This window comes from Lichenostomus cassidix, chromosome 29 (assembly GCF_008360975.1).
Source record: "Lichenostomus cassidix isolate B80296 chromosome 29, HeHo_3.0, whole genome shotgun sequence".
Lineage (NCBI taxonomy): Eukaryota > Metazoa > Chordata > Aves > Passeriformes > Meliphagidae > Lichenostomus > Lichenostomus cassidix.
Genome location: NC_139509.1, coordinates 1,259,633 through 1,276,775, shown reverse-complemented (window position 1 = coordinate 1,276,775; position 17,143 = coordinate 1,259,633). Strand labels below are relative to the sequence as shown.

General features: G+C 61.3%; 1 protein-coding gene across 1 annotated transcript; it reads right to left on the bottom strand.

Moving 5' to 3' along the window:
• Nucleotides 1-1,256: 1,256 nt before the first annotated feature.
• On the bottom strand, nt 1,257-16,833 carry PDE1B (phosphodiesterase 1B). The gene is made up of 15 exons (XM_085041208.1): nt 16,698-16,833; nt 11,703-11,816; nt 11,437-11,622; nt 9,790-9,856; nt 8,420-8,536; nt 5,229-5,369; nt 4,096-4,196; nt 3,191-3,316; nt 2,997-3,098; nt 2,805-2,925; nt 2,650-2,731; nt 2,421-2,547; nt 2,211-2,341; nt 1,844-1,951; nt 1,257-1,774 (listed from the first exon to the last, which is right to left on the bottom strand). The coding sequence occupies exons 1-14, from the start codon at nt 16,826-16,828 to the stop codon at nt 1,860-1,862; spliced, it is 1,638 nt and encodes a 545-aa protein (XP_084897334.1). The 5' UTR covers nt 16,829-16,833; the 3' UTR covers nt 1,257-1,774; nt 1,844-1,859.
• Nucleotides 16,834-17,143: the final 310 nt, after the last annotated feature.

Here is a 17,143-nt window from a genome sequence, read left to right as displayed (position 1 = left end):
GAGGATTCCCAAGGCCAGGTGGATCCGGGAAATCAGACAATTCTCAGGGAACACCTGGATCCAGGATCCCGGAGGATTCCCAAGGCTGTATCCAGGATCCCAGAGGATTCCCGAGGCCGGAGGGCTCCGGGATGCTGCGGGAAGCTCCAGGCACACCAGGAGACGCCAGCCGGGTTCCCAAGGCACTGCCGGAGGATGCTCCGAACATTCCGGAACGCTCCAAACTTTCCAGGATGCTCAGAACATTCCGGAACGCTCCAAACTTTCCGGGATGCCCCAAGCATTCCGGGATTCCAGCCGGAGCAGGGATCCTGCAGGACATCCCGGGCGTTCCCGAACATTCCCGAACATTCCCGAACGTTCCCGAGCAATCCCGAGCGATCCCGGGATGTCGCAGGGGTCGTGGGAAGAGGGGACATTCCAGGCACGCGCTAGAGGACACCGGAACGGGATCTGTCCCTGTCCCCTCCCGCTGTCCCCACCCCGCCCGCGCCGCGCCGGGCGGGACCCCAAGGGGACATCCCTGTCGCTGTCCCTGTCCCTGTCCTCATCCCTGTCCCTGTCCCTGTCCCAATCCCTGTCCCTGTCCCTGTCCCAATCCCTGTCCCTGTTCCTGTCCCTGTCCCTGTCCCTGTCCCTGTCCCCGTCCCTGTCCCTGTCCCTAACCCCATCCCTGTCCCTATCCCTGTCCTTGTCCCTGTCCCTGTCTCTGTCTCTGTCCCTGGGCTGGGATGCTCCGGCCGGGCTGGGGACAGGGACAGGGACACCCTCACGGTGTCACCAGCCAGACCCCGCGGGCACAGAAGGGAGCGCGGTGGCCCTCGGGGTGACAGCGTGTCCCACCTGGCTGTCACCAGTGCCACCACCCCCGTCCCGAGCGCCCGGCGGGGCGGGAAAAGCGTTTTTAAAAATCCCTAAGGACGGAGCCCGGCGGGGGACCGGGGTGGCAGTGAGGGACTGGTGACACCGGCGACACGGCTGGGGGGGCCAGGGGGGACAGCCCGGGGGCTCCTGGCACGGGGGTGACACTGATGCTGACACGGAGGTGACACCGAGCCTGGCACGGGGGTGACACCGATCCGTGTCCAGTCCCGGGGGGGCTCCTGGCACAGAGGTGACACTGATGTTGGCACGGGGTGACACCGATCCTGGCACGAGGGTGACACCGAGCCTGGCACGGGAGTGACACTGAGCCTGGCACGGGAGTGACACCGATCCGTGTCCAGTCCAGGGGGCTCCTGGCACAGAGGTGACACTGATGCTGGCACAGAGATGACACTGATGCTGGCACGGAGGTGACACCGAGCCTGACACGGGGGTGACACCGAGCCTGGCACAGAGGTGACACCAATCCTGGCACGGGGGTGACACCAAGCCTGGCACAGGGGTGACACCGAGCCTGGCACGGAGGTGACACCGATCCCAGCACAGGGGTGACACCGAGCCTGGCACAGAGGTGACACTGATGCTGACACGGAGGTGACACCAATCCTGGCACAGGGATGACACCAATCCTGGCACGGGGGTGACACCCAGCCTGGCACAGAGGTGACACCGAGCCTGGCACAGGGGTGACACCCAGCCTGGCAGGGGGGTGACACCGAGGCTGGCACAGAGGTGACACCAAGCCTGGCACAGAGGTGACACCAATCCTGGCACAGAGGTGACACCAATCCCAGCCTGGCCCCGGGTTCTCCTGCCCTACAAAAATGGCGCTGAACTCGATGACATGGACGACTTTGGACGAGACGGTGTCACTCGGCCGGACAAGGACCTGTCGGGAGGGGACAGTCACCAGGATGTCCCCGCCCCCCCGCGGTGTCCCCTCCCCTCCCGCGCCCACCTCGCTCCTCCCGCTGCTATTCCACGTCGCCGTTCTCCCTGTGGGGATCGGCGGCCGCGGGCTCCTCGCACGGCGACAGCTCGTCGATGGACGCCTGGTTGGTGATGCCTGGAGGGGACACGGGGCTGAGGGTCACCGGGGACACCCCGGGATCTGTGTCACCTCCCGGGGTCTGTGTCACCTCCCGGGATCTGTGTCACCTCTCGGCGCCACCCACCCGCACAGTCCGGGGCCACCCGCGCCGTGCTCGGGTCGCCTCCCCACCCGGGGATGCTCGGACAGAGGTGGCCCTGCGCGGCTCGCGGTTGTCCCCAGCCCTTCCCCGGTGGCCCCGGTGGCCCTGGTGGCCCTGGTGACAGTCCCCTACCGCTGGCCGCCCTCTCCTTCCACTTCTGCTTGTTCTCCTGGATGTGCTTGGTCCAGGTGGAGCGGAACCCGGCCAGGTCGGCTTTGATGTCCTCCAGGTGCTCATCCAGCGACGGCTGCCGCCACTGCGAGCTGGGGGACAACGGGGACAGCTGGAGCAGGGCCACCACCGCCACCGCGGCGCCCAGAACACGGCGACGGGGACACCCACCTGGGCTGCTGGGTGGCGGCGGGGTTGCCCTTGGCCTTGGAGCCATCCTCGGCCAGGGGTGTCACCAACTTCTCGGCCACGTCGGTGAGCACCGAGAAGGTCGGCTCCACGATGAAGTCGATGAACCCTGGGGACGGGAGGGGACACGGTGCGGCTGGGGACATTCTGGGGACAGCGTGGGGACACTCTGGGGACGGCGTGGGGACAGGACGGGGACAGGAACACTCACCGATCTGCGACTGGGCCACCAGCGTGGAGGTGCGGTCGCACAGGGGCGAGAAGGGCAGCCCCAGCTCGGCCTCCTTGTCCCCCTGGCAAGGCAAGGGACAGGCGTGGTGTCCCCACGGGTGTCCCCCGCGCCCCCCCGCCCGCCTCCGGCCCTACCTGCCGGAAGAACTCCTCCATGAGGGCTTTGGTCCAGCGGCTGTGCACTGACCACTGCTTGGTGGGGTGGCTGATGTCGGCCGCGTGCAGCAGCAGCGACAGCACCTTGGATTTGTCCAGCCTGGGGACAGCAGCGCCACGCTCAGATTGTCCCCAAAGCCACCCTGCCACCCTCCCGCCGTCCCCACCCACCTCTCCAGCTGCTGCAGCGCCGTTTTCATGGATTTGACCTGCTGGAAGTGGCAGGACATGTCGGTGGCCAGGACCATCTCGATGACCAGCGCCCGCAGCTCCCTGCCGGGGGGGACAGGGGGTCAGGGCCGGTTGGGGACAGCGCGGGGACAGCGCGGGGACAGCAGGGACAGCGGGGACAGTGGGGACCTTACGCGAACTCGTCCTTGGTGAGGTTGACAAAGATGTTGAGCTCCTCGTCCTGCATCAGGCGGAACACGGCGCTGATGTGGTGATTCTCCAGCACCGAGCGGTCGTTGTACAGGATGGCAGTGTCCGACCTGGGGACACGGGGACACGGGGACAGCCGGCATGGGGACGGGCGGCAGAGCCACCCCCGGGGAGAGGGACAGAGCCAGGGTGGCAGCACGGCTGTGTCACTGCTGTGCAGGTGATCGCAGGTGTACCCAGGGTGGCTCGCAGTGTCCCCTGTTTGGGACATGGTGTGCCACCTGTGCCATGCTGTGTCACCTGTGCTGTGCCACTTGTGCCATGCCGTGTCACCTGTGCTGTGCCACCTGTGCCGTGCCATGCTGTGCCACTCATGCTGTGCCACGTCTGCTGTGTCACCCATGCCATTCTGTGCCACTCATGCTGTGCCATCCTGTGCCACATCTGCCATGCCATACTGTGTCACCCGCGCTATGCTGTGCCACCTGTGCCATGCCATCCTGTGCCACCTGTGCCGTGCCATCCAGTGCCACATCTGCTGTGTCACCCATGCCATCTTGTGCCACCCATGCCATGCTGTGCTACCTGTGCCATGCTGTGCCACCCATGCTGTGCCACCTGTGCCATGCCATGCTGTGCCGCATCTGCTGTGTCACCCATGCCTTTCTGTGCCACTCATGCTGTGCCACCTGTGCCATTCTGTGCCACTCATGCTGTGCCACATCTGCTGTGTCACCCATGCCTTTCTGTGCCACCTGTGCCATGCCGTGCCACCTGTGCCATGCTGTGCCACATCTGCTGTGTCACCCGTGCCATTCCGTGCCACCCCCGCTGCGCCATGCCACGCCAGCTGTGCCACGCAGTGCCACCCGTGTCCCCTTGCCCTCACTTGGTCTGGATGTGGAAGCTGTTGGTTGTCCCCGTGTGCTCGAAGTCGTGGATGGCAGCGGCAAAGACGATGGCCAGGAGCTCGATCTCGGAGAGACAGTGCTGGGGACAGTGTGACAGGGGTGGGGACAGGGACAGGGACAGTGTGACAGGGATGGGGACAGGGACAGTGTGACAGGGGTGGGGACAGGGACAGTGTGACAGGGATGGGGACAGGGACAGTGTGACAGGGATGGGGACAGGGACAGGGACAGGGACAGGGACAGGGACAGGGACAGTGCATCAGGGATGGGACAGGGACAGGGAGAGGGACAGGGACAGATATGGGGACAGGGACAGGGACAGGGACAGGGACAGGGACAGGGACAGGGACAGGGCCACCCCGCTGAGGGAGTGTCACAGCCACAGGTGGGACACACCACGAGTGTGACACGCCCCGGCTGTGCACGTGCTGGGGACAGCCATGTGGGGACAACGTCCGCCAGATGTCACCCCGCGTGTGACAGCCACGTGGGGACAGCGAGGCACAAACCCGCGCCAGGTGCCACCACGCGTGTGACATGCGGGGACAACGAGGCACACCCACAATGTCCCTGATGTTCCCAATATCCCCAATGTCCCAAATATCCCCAATCTCCCCAATGTCCCCAATGTCCCCAATATCCCCAGTGTCCCCAATGTCCCCGATGTCCCTGATGTCCCTGATGTCCCTAGTGTCCCCGATGTCCTCAATGTCCCTGATGTCCCCAACATCCCCAATGTCCCCGATGTCCCCAGTGTCCCCCCAATGTCCCCAATGTCCCCCCAATGTCCCTGATGTCCCCGATGTCCCTGATGTCCCCAACATCCCCAGTGTCCCAAATGTCCCCAATGTCCCCAATGTCCCCAATATCCCCGATGTCCCCAATGTCCCCACTGTCCCTGATGTCCCCACTGTCCCCACTGTCCCCACTGTCCCCCTTGTTCCTGATGTCCCCAATGTCCCCAGTATCCCCAATGTCCCCAATGTCCCCAATGTCCCCAGTGTCCCCGATGTCCCCAATATCCCCATTATCCCCAATGTCCCCAATGTCCCCGATGTCCCCGATGTCCCCAATGTCCCCGATGTCCCCAATGTCCCCGATGTCCCCGTACCAGCATGCCGGTCCGCAGCAGGAAGCAGTGCACCGTCTGGGTGACGTCGGCCGCGTGCACCTGGTTGTGGTAAGGGTTCCGGAACTTTCCGTAACCGGATTCCAGAGCCTCCAGCAGCGACGTCAGGAAGGCGCCGGGGATCTGGGAACGGGAAATTTGGGGTCACCCCGCAGAGCTGGGGGGTCCTGGGGGCAAGTTTGGGGGTCCTGGGGAGGTTTTGGGTGTCCTGGGGTGAAATTTTGGGGTCCTGGGGAGGTTTTGGAGGGATCTGGGGGTCCTGGGGGTAAATTTGGAGGTCCTGAGGTGGTTTTGGAGGGATTTAGGGTTCCTGGGCGTAAATTTGGGGATCCAGAGGTGGTTTTGGGGGGATTTGGGGTTCCTGGGGAGGTTTGGGGGTCCTGGGGTGGTTTTGGAAAGATTTGGGGGTCCTGGGGAAGTTTGGGGTTCCTGGGTGAAATTTTGGGGTCCCGGGTGGTTTTGGAGGGTTTTGGGGTTCCTGGGGAAGTTGGGGTCCTGGATGGTTTTGAAGGATTTGGGGTTCTTGGGGTGTATTTGGGGTCCTGGGGCAAAGTTTGGGGGTCCTGGAGTGGTTTTGGAGGGGATTTGGGGGTCCTGGGGAGAGGTTGAAGGGATTTGGGGTTCTGGAAGGTAATTTGGGGGTCCAGAGGTGGTTTTGGGGGATTTGGTTCCTTGGGAGGACCAGGGTGTTTTAGGCTGTTTTGAGGTTTGGGGGCCCTGGGGTGAAATTTGGGGTCCAGAGGTGGTTTTGGAGGGATTTGAGGTTCCTAGGGGAAATTTGGGGGTCTTGGGGTGTATTTGAAAGGATTTGGGGTCCTGGAGGGAGATTTGGGGGTCCCTGGGGTGGTTTTGAAAGATTTGGGGTTCCTGGGGACGTTGGGGGTCCTGGGGTGGTTTTGGGGGTCCTGGGGGAAATTTGGGTGTTTTGGGGTTGTTTTGGAGGGATTTGGGGGTCCTGGGGGAATTTTGGGGTCCTTGGGTTGGTTTTGGAGGGATTTGGGGGAAGTTTGGGGGTCCAAAGGTGGTTTTGGGGGATTTGGGGGTCCGGGGGAAATTTGGGGGTCCTGGGGTGGTTTTGAGGGATTTGGGGTTCCAGGGGAGGATTCCAGGGTGTTTTGGGGCTGTTTTTGAGGTTTGGGGGTCCTGGGGGAGGTTTGGGGGTCCTTGGGGGAGGTTTGGGGGTCCAGAGGTGGTTTTGGAGGGATTTGGGGTTCCTGGGGTGTATTTGGGGGTCCTGGGGGGAGATTTGGGGGTCCTGGAGTGGTTTTGGAGGGATTTGGGGTTTCTGGGGAGGATTCCAGGGGTGTTTTGGGGCTGTTTGGGAGGTTTTGGGGTGGCTGGTTTGGGGGATTTTGGGGTCATGGCACACCTTGAAGTGGCTGTTGAGGGTTCTGGGGGGGATTTTGGGTCAGTTTCGGGTGATTTTGGGGTGATTTCGGGATATTTTGGGTTTCAGGACACACCTTGAAGCGGCTGTTGAAGGTTCTGGGGCAGATTTTGGGGCAGTTTGGGGTGATTTTGGGGTCGTTTTGGGATATTTTGGGTTTGAGGACCCACCTTGAAGCAGCTGTTGAGGTTGTGGGGGTGATTTTGGGGTGGTTTCGGTTGATTCTGTGGTGGTTTTGGGGTATTTTGGGGTGATTTCAGGATATTTTGGGTCTGAGGACACACCTTGAAGCTGCTGTTGAGGGTTCTGGGGGGAATTTTGGGGTGATTATTGGGGTGGTTTTGGGTGATTTTGGGTTTGAGGACACACCTTGAAGTGGCTGTTGATGGTTCTGGGGGGGATTTTGGGGCAGTTTTGGGGGATTTTGGGGCAGATTTGTGGGATTTTGGGGTCGGGGCACACCTTGAAGCGGCTGTTGAGGGTTCTGGGGGGATTTTGGGTCAGTCTTGGGTGATTTTGGGGTGATTTCAGGGATATTTTGGGTTTCAGGACCCACCTTGAAGCGGCTGTTGAGGGTTCTGGGGGGGATTTTGGGGTGATTTTGGGGCGGTTTGGGGTGATTTTGGGGTCAGGGATCACCTTGAAGCGGCTGTTGAGGGTTCTGGGGGTGATTTTGGGGTCATTTCAGGATATTTTGGGTTTGAGGACCCACCTTGAAGCGGCTGTTGTGGTTGTGGGGGTGATTTTGGGGTGGTTTCGGTTGATTCTGTGGTGGGTTTGGGGTATTTTGGGGGTGATTTCAGGATATTTTGGGTTTCAGGACCCACCTTGAAGCGGCTGTTGAGGGTTGTGGGGGTGATTTTGGGGTGATTTTGGGGTGATTTCGGGATATTTTGGGTTTCAGGACCCACCTTGAAGCGGCTGTTGAGGGTTCTGGGGGGAATTTTGGGGTGATTTTGGGGCGGTTTGGGGTGATTTTGGGTTTCAGGACCCACCTTGAAGCGGCTGTTGAGGGTTCTGGGGGTGATTTTGGGGTGATTTGGGATGATTTTGGGGTCAGGACCCACCTTGAAGCGGCTGTTGAGGTTGTGGGGGTGATTTTGGGTCAGTTTCGGGTGATTTTGGGATATTTTGGGGTCAGGACCCACCTTGAAGCGGCTGTTGAGGTTCTGGGGGTGATTTTGAGGTGATTTTGGGGCGGTTTGGGGTGATTTTGGGGTCAGGGATCACCTTGAAGCGGCTGTTGAGGTTGTGGGGGTGATTTTGGGTCAGTTTCGGGTGATTTTGGGATATTTTGGGTTTCAGGACCCACCTTGAAGCGGCTGTTGAGGTTGTGGGGGTGATTTTGGGGCAGATTTGTGGGATTTTGGGGTCAGGGATCACCTTGAAGCGGCTGTTGAGGTTCTGGAGGGAATTTTGGGGTGATTTTGGGTGACTTTGGGTCTGAGGACCCACCTTGAAGCGGCTGTTGAAGGTTCTGGGGCAGATTTTGGGTCAGTTTTGGGTGATTTTGGGGTGATTTCAGGGGATTTTGGGGTCAGGGATCACCTTGAAGCGGCTGTTGAGGTTCTGGGGGTGATTTTGGGGTGATTTTGGGGTCGTTTTGGGATATTTTGGGGTCAGGGATCACCTTGAAGCGGCTGTTGAGGGTTCTGGGGGTGATTTTGGGGTCGTTTCGGGGTATTTTGGGTTTCAGGACCCACCTTGAAGCAGCTGTTGAGGTTGTGGGGGTGATTTTGGGTCAGTTTCGGGTGATTTTGGGATATTTTGGGGTCTGAGGACCCACCTTGAAGCGGCTGTTGAGGTTGTGGCGGCTGAAGAGCTCGAACACGACGGTGCGCAGCGAGTGCTCCTCGGCCGCGCGGTGCAGAGAGAACACGTCGAAGCACCACTGGTCCAAACCCTGCGGGAAAACGGGAATGAACGGGAATTTTGGGAATGGTTGGGAATTCTGGGAATGTTTGGGAATTCCAGGAATGGCCGGGAATTTTGGGAATGGTTGGGAATTGCGGGAATGTTTGGGAATTCCGGGAATGGCCGGGAATTCTGGGAATGGTTGGGAATTTTGGGAATGTTTGGGAATTCCGGGAATGGCCGGGAATTCTGGGAATGGTTGGGAATTTTGGTAATGGCTGGGAATTCTGGGAATGTTTGGGAATTCCGGGAATGGTTGGGAAGTTTGGGAATGTTTGGGAATTCCAGGAATGGCTGAGAATTCTGGAAGTGTTTGGGAATTCCAGGAATGGCCAGGAATTCTGAGAATCGCCAGGAATTTCGGGAATGTTTGGGAATTCCGGGAATGTTTGGGAATTCCAGGAATGGCCAGAAATTCTGGGAATGTTTGGGAATTCCGGGAATGGCAGGAAATTCCAGGAATGTTTGCGAATTTTGGGAATTTTGGGAATGGCTGGGAATTTTTTGAATGTTTGGGAATTCTGGGAATGGCCGGGAATTCCAGGAATGGACAGGAATTCGGGGAATGACGGGGAATTCTGGGAATGGTTGGGAAATCTGGGAATGGCCAGGAATTTTAGGAATGGCCAGAATTCTGGGAATGGCCAGAAATTCTGGGAATGTTTGGGAATTCCAGGAATGGACAGGAATTTGGGGAATGACCGGGAATTCCAGGAATATTTGGGAATTCCGGGAATGGCCAGGAATTTCGGGGCTGTTTGGGAATTCCGGGAATGGACAGGAATTCTAGGAATGGCTGGGAATTTTGGGAATGGCTGGGAATTCCAGGAATGAACGGGAATTCTGGGGATGGACAGGAATTCTGGGAATGTTTGGGAATTTGAGGAATCGCTGGGAATTCCAGGAATTCCAGGGGCTCCCAGTGATGTCCAGTAAAACCCCAGTAAAGCCAAGGCTGCCCAGAGATGTCCAGCGACTTCCAGGGATTCCCAGAGATGCCCAAAGAAGCCCAACAATTCCAAAAAAAGCCCAGCCACACCATTCCCAGGGACTCCCAGTTATTCCCAGTGACTCCCAGTGACTCCCAGTGACTCCCAGTTATTCCCAGTTATTCCCAGTGACTCCCAGTTATTCCCAGTGATTCCCAGTTATTCCCAGCCATTCCCAGTGACTCCCAGCCACTCCCAGTGATTCCCAGTTGCTCCCAGTGACCCCAGCAGCCCCCGGGGGTTCTCGGGGTACCTTCAGGCAGTTGAGGACGGAGGAGGAGTAGCTCGGCCCCACGGCCGTGTATGTCCTGCGGAACATCCTGGGGGGAGAGGCAGGGCTGGGGGGCGCCGGGGGGTCTGACCCCCGATTTCCCCTCTCCCCGTTTGCTCCCCATTCCCCTCTTCCCATTTCCCACCCTATTTTTCCCCTCTTCCCAATTCCCTCCCCATTCCCCTCTCCCATTTCCCGCCCCATTTCCCCATTTCCCCATTTCCCATTCCCCCATTCCCCCATTCCCCCATTTCCCCCACTCCCCATTTTCCCTCTCCCATTTCCTGCCCCATTTCCCCGTTTCCTACTGCAATTTTCCCCTTTCCCCATTTCCCACCCCATTTCCCCATTTCCCACCCCATTTCCCTCTCCCCATTTCCCTCTCCCCATTCCCCTCTTCCCATTTCCCCCATTTTCCCTCTCCCATTTCCCACCCCATTTCCCTCTCTCAATTTCCCTCCCCATTTCTCCCCATTTCCCACCCCATTTCCATTTCCCACCCCTTTTCCCCATTTCCTATTCCAATTTTCCCCTCTCCCCATTTCTCACTCCCCATTTCCCACTCCCCATTTCCTCCCATTTCCCACCCCATTTCCCTCTCCATTTCCCCACTTCCCACCCCATTTCCCCTTCCCCGTTTTCCCCTTTTCCTCTCCCATTTGCCCCCAATTTCCTATTTGCCCATTTCCCCTCTCCCATTTCCCCATTCCCCATTTCCCCTCTCCTATTTCCCACCCCATTTCCCCATTTCCCCCTTCCCCAGCCCATTTCCCCATTTCCCACCCATTTCCCTCTCCCCATTTCCCCATTTCCTACTGCAATTTTCCCCTCTCTCCATTTCCCACCCCATTTCCTACCCCAATTTCTCCTCTCGCCATTTCCTTCTCCCATTCCCACCCCATTTCCCCATTCCCACCCCAATTTTCCTCTTTCCCCATTTCCCATTCCCCATTTTCCCTCTCCCATTTTCCCTCCCCATTTTTCCCCTCTCCCAATTCCCACCCCATTTCATTTCCCATTTATTTCCTCACCCCAATTTCCCTTCCATATTTCCCCAATTTCCCCATTTCCAACTCCCATTTCACCTCTCCCATTTCCCACCCCATTCCCCATTCCCCATTTTCCCCCCTCCCTCTCCCCATCCCCACCCCATTTCCTTATATTTCCCACCTTATTTCCCACCCCATTCCCCATTTCCTACCCCAATTTTCCCCTTTCCTCATTTCTCTCTCCCCAATTTCCCCATTCCCAATCTCATTCCCCCATTCCCACCCCAATTTCCCCATTTCCTACCCCACCTTCCCATTTCCCTCTCCCATTCCCACCCCATTTCCCCATTCCCCACCCAAATTCCCCCATTTCCCACCCCAATTTCCCATTTCCTATCCCAATTTTCCCATTTCCCCTCTCCCATTCCCCGCCCCATTTCCCCATTTCCCCATTTCCTACCCCAATTCCCCCATTCCCCACCCCAATTTCCCCATTCCCACCCCAATCCCCCCATTCCCCACCCCAATTTCCCCCATTCCCCACTTACTCCCCTTATTCTCACCCCAATTTCCCCATTCCCCACCCCATTCCCCTACTTCCCCACTTTCCCCATTCCCTCACCCCAACCCCCATCCCCACCTCTCCACGAAGATCCCAGCCTGCACGGCGTGCACGATGCTGCGGAATTTGGGTTTCTCCTCCGCCCGGCGCCCCTTGGCTCTCGCCTGCTGCGTGAAGGTCGCCGCCAGCCAGTCGCGCACCTCGGAGGGCACCGCCGCGTCCGACCCCATCTCCCGCAGCTCGTCCTCCGTGTCCAGCACCTGCCTGAGGGCCGCGGTGACACTCAGGGGGTGTTGTCACCCCTCGGGGGGACGCGGCTGTCCCCGGCGGTGTCGCCTCCCCACCTGGTCTCGTCGATGTAAACGGCCTCGAGGAGGGACGCGGCGTACTCCAGGTTGCGCTTCAGCTCCTCCACGTTCACCTCGCCCGAGTCGAGCTGCTTCACCAGGTAGCGCAGCCTTGGGGACACCGGGGGACACGGCGGGGACAGACGGGGACAGCCACCGGGGAAGGGGGACAGGGTGTGAGAGATCCGCAGGGGCAGAGGGGACAGCCAGCGGGGGGGGACAGGGTGACATTGATCCCCAGGGACAGTGGGGACAGCCCCTGGGGTGGGGACAAGGTGTGAGAGATCCCGAGGGACAGTGGGGACAGCCAGCGGGGGGCGACAGGGTGGCATTGAGTCCCTAGGACAGCCACCGGGGGGACAGGGTGTGAGAGATCCCTGGGGACACGGGGGACACGGCGGGGACAGCCGGGAGAGGGGACGGACCCCGGGGAAGGGGGAGACAGGGTGTGAGAGATCCGCAGGGACAGTGGGGACACCCACCGGGGGGGGACAGGGTGGCATTGACCCCAAGGGACAGTGGGGATAACCACCTCGGGGACAGGGTGACACTGACCCCCCAGGACAGAGGGGACAGCCCCCGGGGGGGGACAGGGTGTGAGAGATCCCGAGGGACAGCGGGGACACTGCGGGGGGACAGGATGACACTGAGCCCCCCAGGACAGCTCATCCCATGCAGGATGGGGACAGGGTGGCATTGACCCCCCGGGGCAAAGGGGACAGCCCCCGGGGATGGGGGACAGGGTGTGAGAGATCCCGGGGGACAGCGGGGACAACCACTGGGGGGACAGGGTGGCATTGATCCCCAGGACAGCACATGCCACACGGGATGGGGACAGGGTGGCACTGAGCCCCCCCGATAGCGGGGACAGCCCTCGGGGTTGGGGACAGGGTGGCACTGACCCCCCGCGACAAAGGGGACAGCCCTCGGGGTTGGGGACAGGGGGCGCTGTGACATGGGGTGGCACAGGTGGCACAGGATGATACAGGTGGCACTGGGTGGCACTAGGTGGCACTGGGTGGCACGGGGTGGCACAGAGTGTCACGAGATGGCAGCGTGGGGACCCAGGATGGTGACAGCGCGGGGACACGGGGCGCTGCCACCAGGCCAGCGCAAGGACACTCGTGTCGCCGCCGCGGTGACCGGAGCCGCTCGGCTGGGAGGGGCCACCGCGTCCCCCGGTCACGGCGACAGTGACGGTGACAGCGAGGGGGGCCGGGGGGAGCGGGGGGGTGGCACAGACGTCACCAGCGCCGCTGTGACCTTGGGGAAGGCGATTGTCACCTTCCCGCGCGCGGCCACCCGCCGTGGGGACCCTCAGGGACCCCCAGCCTGGGGACAGCCACCCCCCACTTGGTGGCACGGGCGAGGGGACACTCGTGGGGACAAGGGACGAGGGTCGGGCTGTGCCACGCTGCCGGGTGTCACCCCCCAGTGCCACCTGTCACCCCCCAGTGTCGCCTGTCACCCCCCAGTGCCACTTGTCGCGGGGAGGACAGAGCCGCCGGTGTGACACCGGTGTCCCCAAGGCCACCCCGTGGGTGACAGAGTGGCCTCAGGACCCCCCGGGATTGTCACCCACGGGTGCTGCTGCCCCTCGGAACGTGGGGGGACAGCGGGGAGGGGACTCGGGGAGGGGACATCCCCCGCTTTGGGGACACACGTCCACCCACCTGTGGGAGGTGACACGTGCGCTCACGTGGGGACACGCGTGTGCCACCCCCGCGGCCACCCAGGGGTGTCGCACACCCGCCTGGCGCGCTCGTGTGACACCCCCGGAGTGTCGCACACCCCCCTGCCCACGCGTGTGTCCCTCGCGTGTCCCCTCGTGTGTGTCCCTCGCCTGTCCCCTCGCCTGTCCCCGCGCGTGTCCCTCGCCTGTCCCCTCGCCTGTCCCCTCACATGTCCCCTCGCTTGTCCCCTCGTGTGTGTCCCTCGCGTGTCCCCTCGCCTGTCCCCTCGCCTGTCCCCTCGCCTGTCCCCTCGCTTGTCCCTTCTCGTGTCCCCTCGCCTGTCCCCTCGCCTGTCCCTTCGCCTGTCCCTCGCCTGTCTCCTCACCTGTCCCTCGCCTGTCCCCTCCCGTGTCCCCTCGCCTGTCCCCTCTCTTGTCCCCTCGCCTGTCCCCTCTCTTGTCCCCTCGTCTGTCCCCTCCCGTGTCCCTCGCCTGTCCCTTCTCGTGTCCCTCGCGTGTCCCCTCGCCTGTCCCCTCGCCTGTCCCTCTCCTGTCCCTCTCCTGTCCCTTCGCTTGTCCCCTCTCGTGTCCCTCGCCTGTCCCCTCGCTTGTCCCCTCTCGTTTCCCCTCGCCTGTCCCTCGCCTGCCCCCTCGCCTGTCCCTTCTCGTGTCCCTCGCTTGTCCCCTCGCTTGTCCCCTCGCCTGTCCCTCGCCTGTCCCCTCGCCTGTCCCTCGCTTGTCCCCTCCCGTGTCCCCTCGCCTGTCCCCTCGCTTGTCCCCTCGCGTGTCCCCTCGCCTGTCCCTTCTCGTGTCCCCTCACCTGTCCCCTCGAGTGTCCCCTCTCGTGTCCCTCGCGTGTCCCCTCGCCTGTCCCTCGCCTGTCCCCTCGCCTGTCCCCTCGCACGCCCAGGTGTGCCACACGCGTGTGCCATCGCTGCCACCCGGCCCGCCTTGTCCCCCACACGTGTCCCCAAGCACGTGGTGCCCCCCTGGGGACCCCCCACCCCCCCCACGCGCGACACGTGCCGCAGGTGGGCGCGGGGACACGTGAGCTCCCTGCGACACAGGTGAGGGGGTGGCACCCCCCGCCAGCCCCCCCCGAGGGGGTTGGGGACAAGGAGGTGGCACCTGCGGCACCTGCGCTGCTGCCACAGGGTTGGGGACACCGCGGGGCCTTTGTCACCCCGCGGGGACACTCAGGGTGACACTCCGGGAGTTGTCCCCTCAGAGCCATGCTGGGGGAAGGGGGACCCCAATTCTGGGGATGTCCCCAACCCAGGAGGTGTCCCCAGTTCTGGGGGTGTCCCCAATTCTGGGGGTGTCCCCAATTCCGGGGAGTGTCCCCAACCCAGGGGGTACAACGGAGTCGGGGGGGACCCAAGGGGTTGGGGACATCTCGGGGGTCCTTGGGGACATCTCGGGGGTCCTTGGGGACATCTCGGGGCTCCTTGGGGACAGCAGAAGGTCCCTGCCTGCGGTGGGGACAGTGCGGGGGGCTTAGGGGAGGATGGATGTCCCCAAAGTCGGGTGTCGCGGTTTGTGGGGTTGGAGTCCTCGGGTGGGCTCAGGGTGCGGGTTTGGGGGTCCTAGGGTGGGATTTGGGGTCTCAGGGTGGGGTTTGGGGGTCCCGATTTGGGGTTTGGGGTCCCAGGTTGGGATTTGGGGTCTCAGGTTGGGATTTGGGGGTCCCGATTTGGGGTTTGGGGGTCCCAGGGTGGGATTTGGGGTCTCAGGGTGGGGTTTGGGGGTCCCGATTTGGGGTTTGGGGGTCCCGATTTGGGGTTTGGGGTCCCAGGTTGGGATTTGGGGTCTCAGGTTGGGATTTGGGGGTCCCGATTTGGGGTTTGGGGGTCCCAGGGTGGGATTTGGGGTCCCGGTTTGGGGTTTGAGGGGTCCTGGTTTGAGGGTCCCGATTTAGGGTTTAAAGGTCCCGATTTGGGGTTTAAGGGGTCCTGGTTTGAGGGTCCCGATTTTGGTTTTAAGGGGTACTGATTTGTTCATCCCACACTGGGATTTGGGAGCCACAGGTTGGGGTTTAAAGCTCCCGATTTGGGGTTTGAGGGTCTCGGTTTGGGGTTTATGGAGTCCTGCTTTGTGCATCCCAGATTGGGATTTGGGAGCCACAGGTTGGGATTTAAGGGTCCCAATTTGGGGTCTAAGGGTCCCAGTTTGGGGTTTAAAGGTCCCGATTTGGGGTTTAGGGGTTCCGATTTGGGGTTTAAAGGTCCCGATTTGGGGTCTGAGGGGTCCTGGTTTGTTCATCCCTGACTGGGATTTGGGGGTTCCAGGCTGGGATTTAAGCCTTTTGATTTGAGGTCTGAAGGTCCCGATTTGGGGTTTAAGGGGTCCTGCTTTGTGCATCCCACACTGGGATTTGGGAGCCACAGGTTGGGGTTTAAAGCTGCCGATTTGGGGTTTGAGGGTCCCAATTTGGGGTTTGTGGGTCCCGGCTTGGGGTTTGAGGGTCCCAATTTGGGGTTTAAGGGGTCCTGGTTTGTTCATCCCACGTTGGGGTTTGGGGGCCGCAGGTTGGGGTTTAAGGGTCACTGTTTGGGGTCTGAGGGTCCCGATTTGGGGTCTGAGGGTCCCGGTTTAGGATTTAAGGGGTCCTGGTTTAGGGGTTCCGATTTGGGGTCTGAGGGTCCCGATTTGGGGTCTGAGGGTTCCGGTTTGGGGTTTAAGGGGTCCTGCTTTGTGCATCCCACATTGGGATTTGGGAGCCACAGGTTGGGGTTTAAAGCTCCCAATGTGGGGTTTAAAGCTCCTGATTTGGGGTTTAAAGCTCCTGCTTTGGAGTCTGAGGGTCCCGATTTGGGGTTTAAAGCTCCCGATTTGGGGTTTAAGGGTCCCAATTTGGGGTTTAAAGCTCCCGATTTAGGGGCTGAGGGTCCCGCTTTGGGGTCCGCCTCTCTCCTTTTGGAGTTTAAGGGTCCCAATTTGGGGTCCCAGGGTCCTGATTCGGGGTTTAAATCTCCCACTTTGGGGTCTGAGGGTCCCGATTTGGGGTTTAAAGCTCCCAATTTGGGGTTTAAAGCTCCCAGTTTGGGGTTTAAGGGTCCCAATTTGTGGTTTAAAGATCCCGCTTTGGGGTCTGAAGGTCCCGATTTGGGGATCCCCTCTCTCCTTTCGGGGTTTAAGGGTCCCGATTTGGGGTTTAAAGCTCCCTCTTTGGGGTTCGCCTCTCTCGTTTTGGGGTTTAAGGGTCCCAATTTGGCGTCCGAGGATCCCAATTTGGGGTTCCCCTCTCTCCTTTCGGGGTCCCTCTCTGGGGTCCCTCTCGGGGGTCTCTCTCGGGGGCTCCGGGGGGGATTTTCACTCACAGCGCCCGCAGCTTGACCCAGACCTTCCTGCCGGGCACGGCCTTGGTGTCCAGCGGCGATTGGCAACCTCCGGCCGCGTCCAGCGCGCCGCGCTCCCGCTCCAGCCCCGGGAGGCTCCGCGGCGCCTCCATCGCCCCTGAGCACCGGCAGCGCCGCTCAGCCCCGGCCGGGCCCTCCGCCGCGGCCTCCCGTAGCCCCCCGGTGCCTCCCGAAACCCCCCCGGTGCCTCCCGAAACCCCCCCGGTGCCTCCCGAAACCCCCCGGTGCCTCCCGAGCCCCGCAAGCCGCGGCTGCTCCCCGGTAACCGGCGGTACCGGTGCCTCCCGCCGCTCCGCTCCCCCCGCAAACCGCGGCGGCTCCCCGGTAACCGGTTTCCCCCCCACCCCGGTAGCTCCCCCCGCCTCCCGGTAGCCGGCGGCTGCGCAGGCAGCACCGGAGCCAAGATG

What these genes read in the sequence shown, in the direction of transcription:
- PDE1B (XM_085041208.1), bottom strand. Translation starts at nt 16,828, where the DNA reads ATGGAGGCGCCGCGGAGCCTCCCGGGGCTGGAGCGGGAGCGCGGCGCG. An exon ending in TGCTGCGGACCGGCATGCTG is followed by an intron (nt 4,197 to 5,228) that starts GTACGGGGACAT and finishes CACTGTCCCCAG; the next exon opens with CACTGTCTCTCCGAGATCGA. An exon ending in GGTGGCCCAGTCGCAGATCG is followed by an intron (nt 2,548 to 2,649) that starts GTGAGTGTTCCT and finishes TCCCGTCCCCAG; the next exon opens with GGTTCATCGACTTCATCGTG.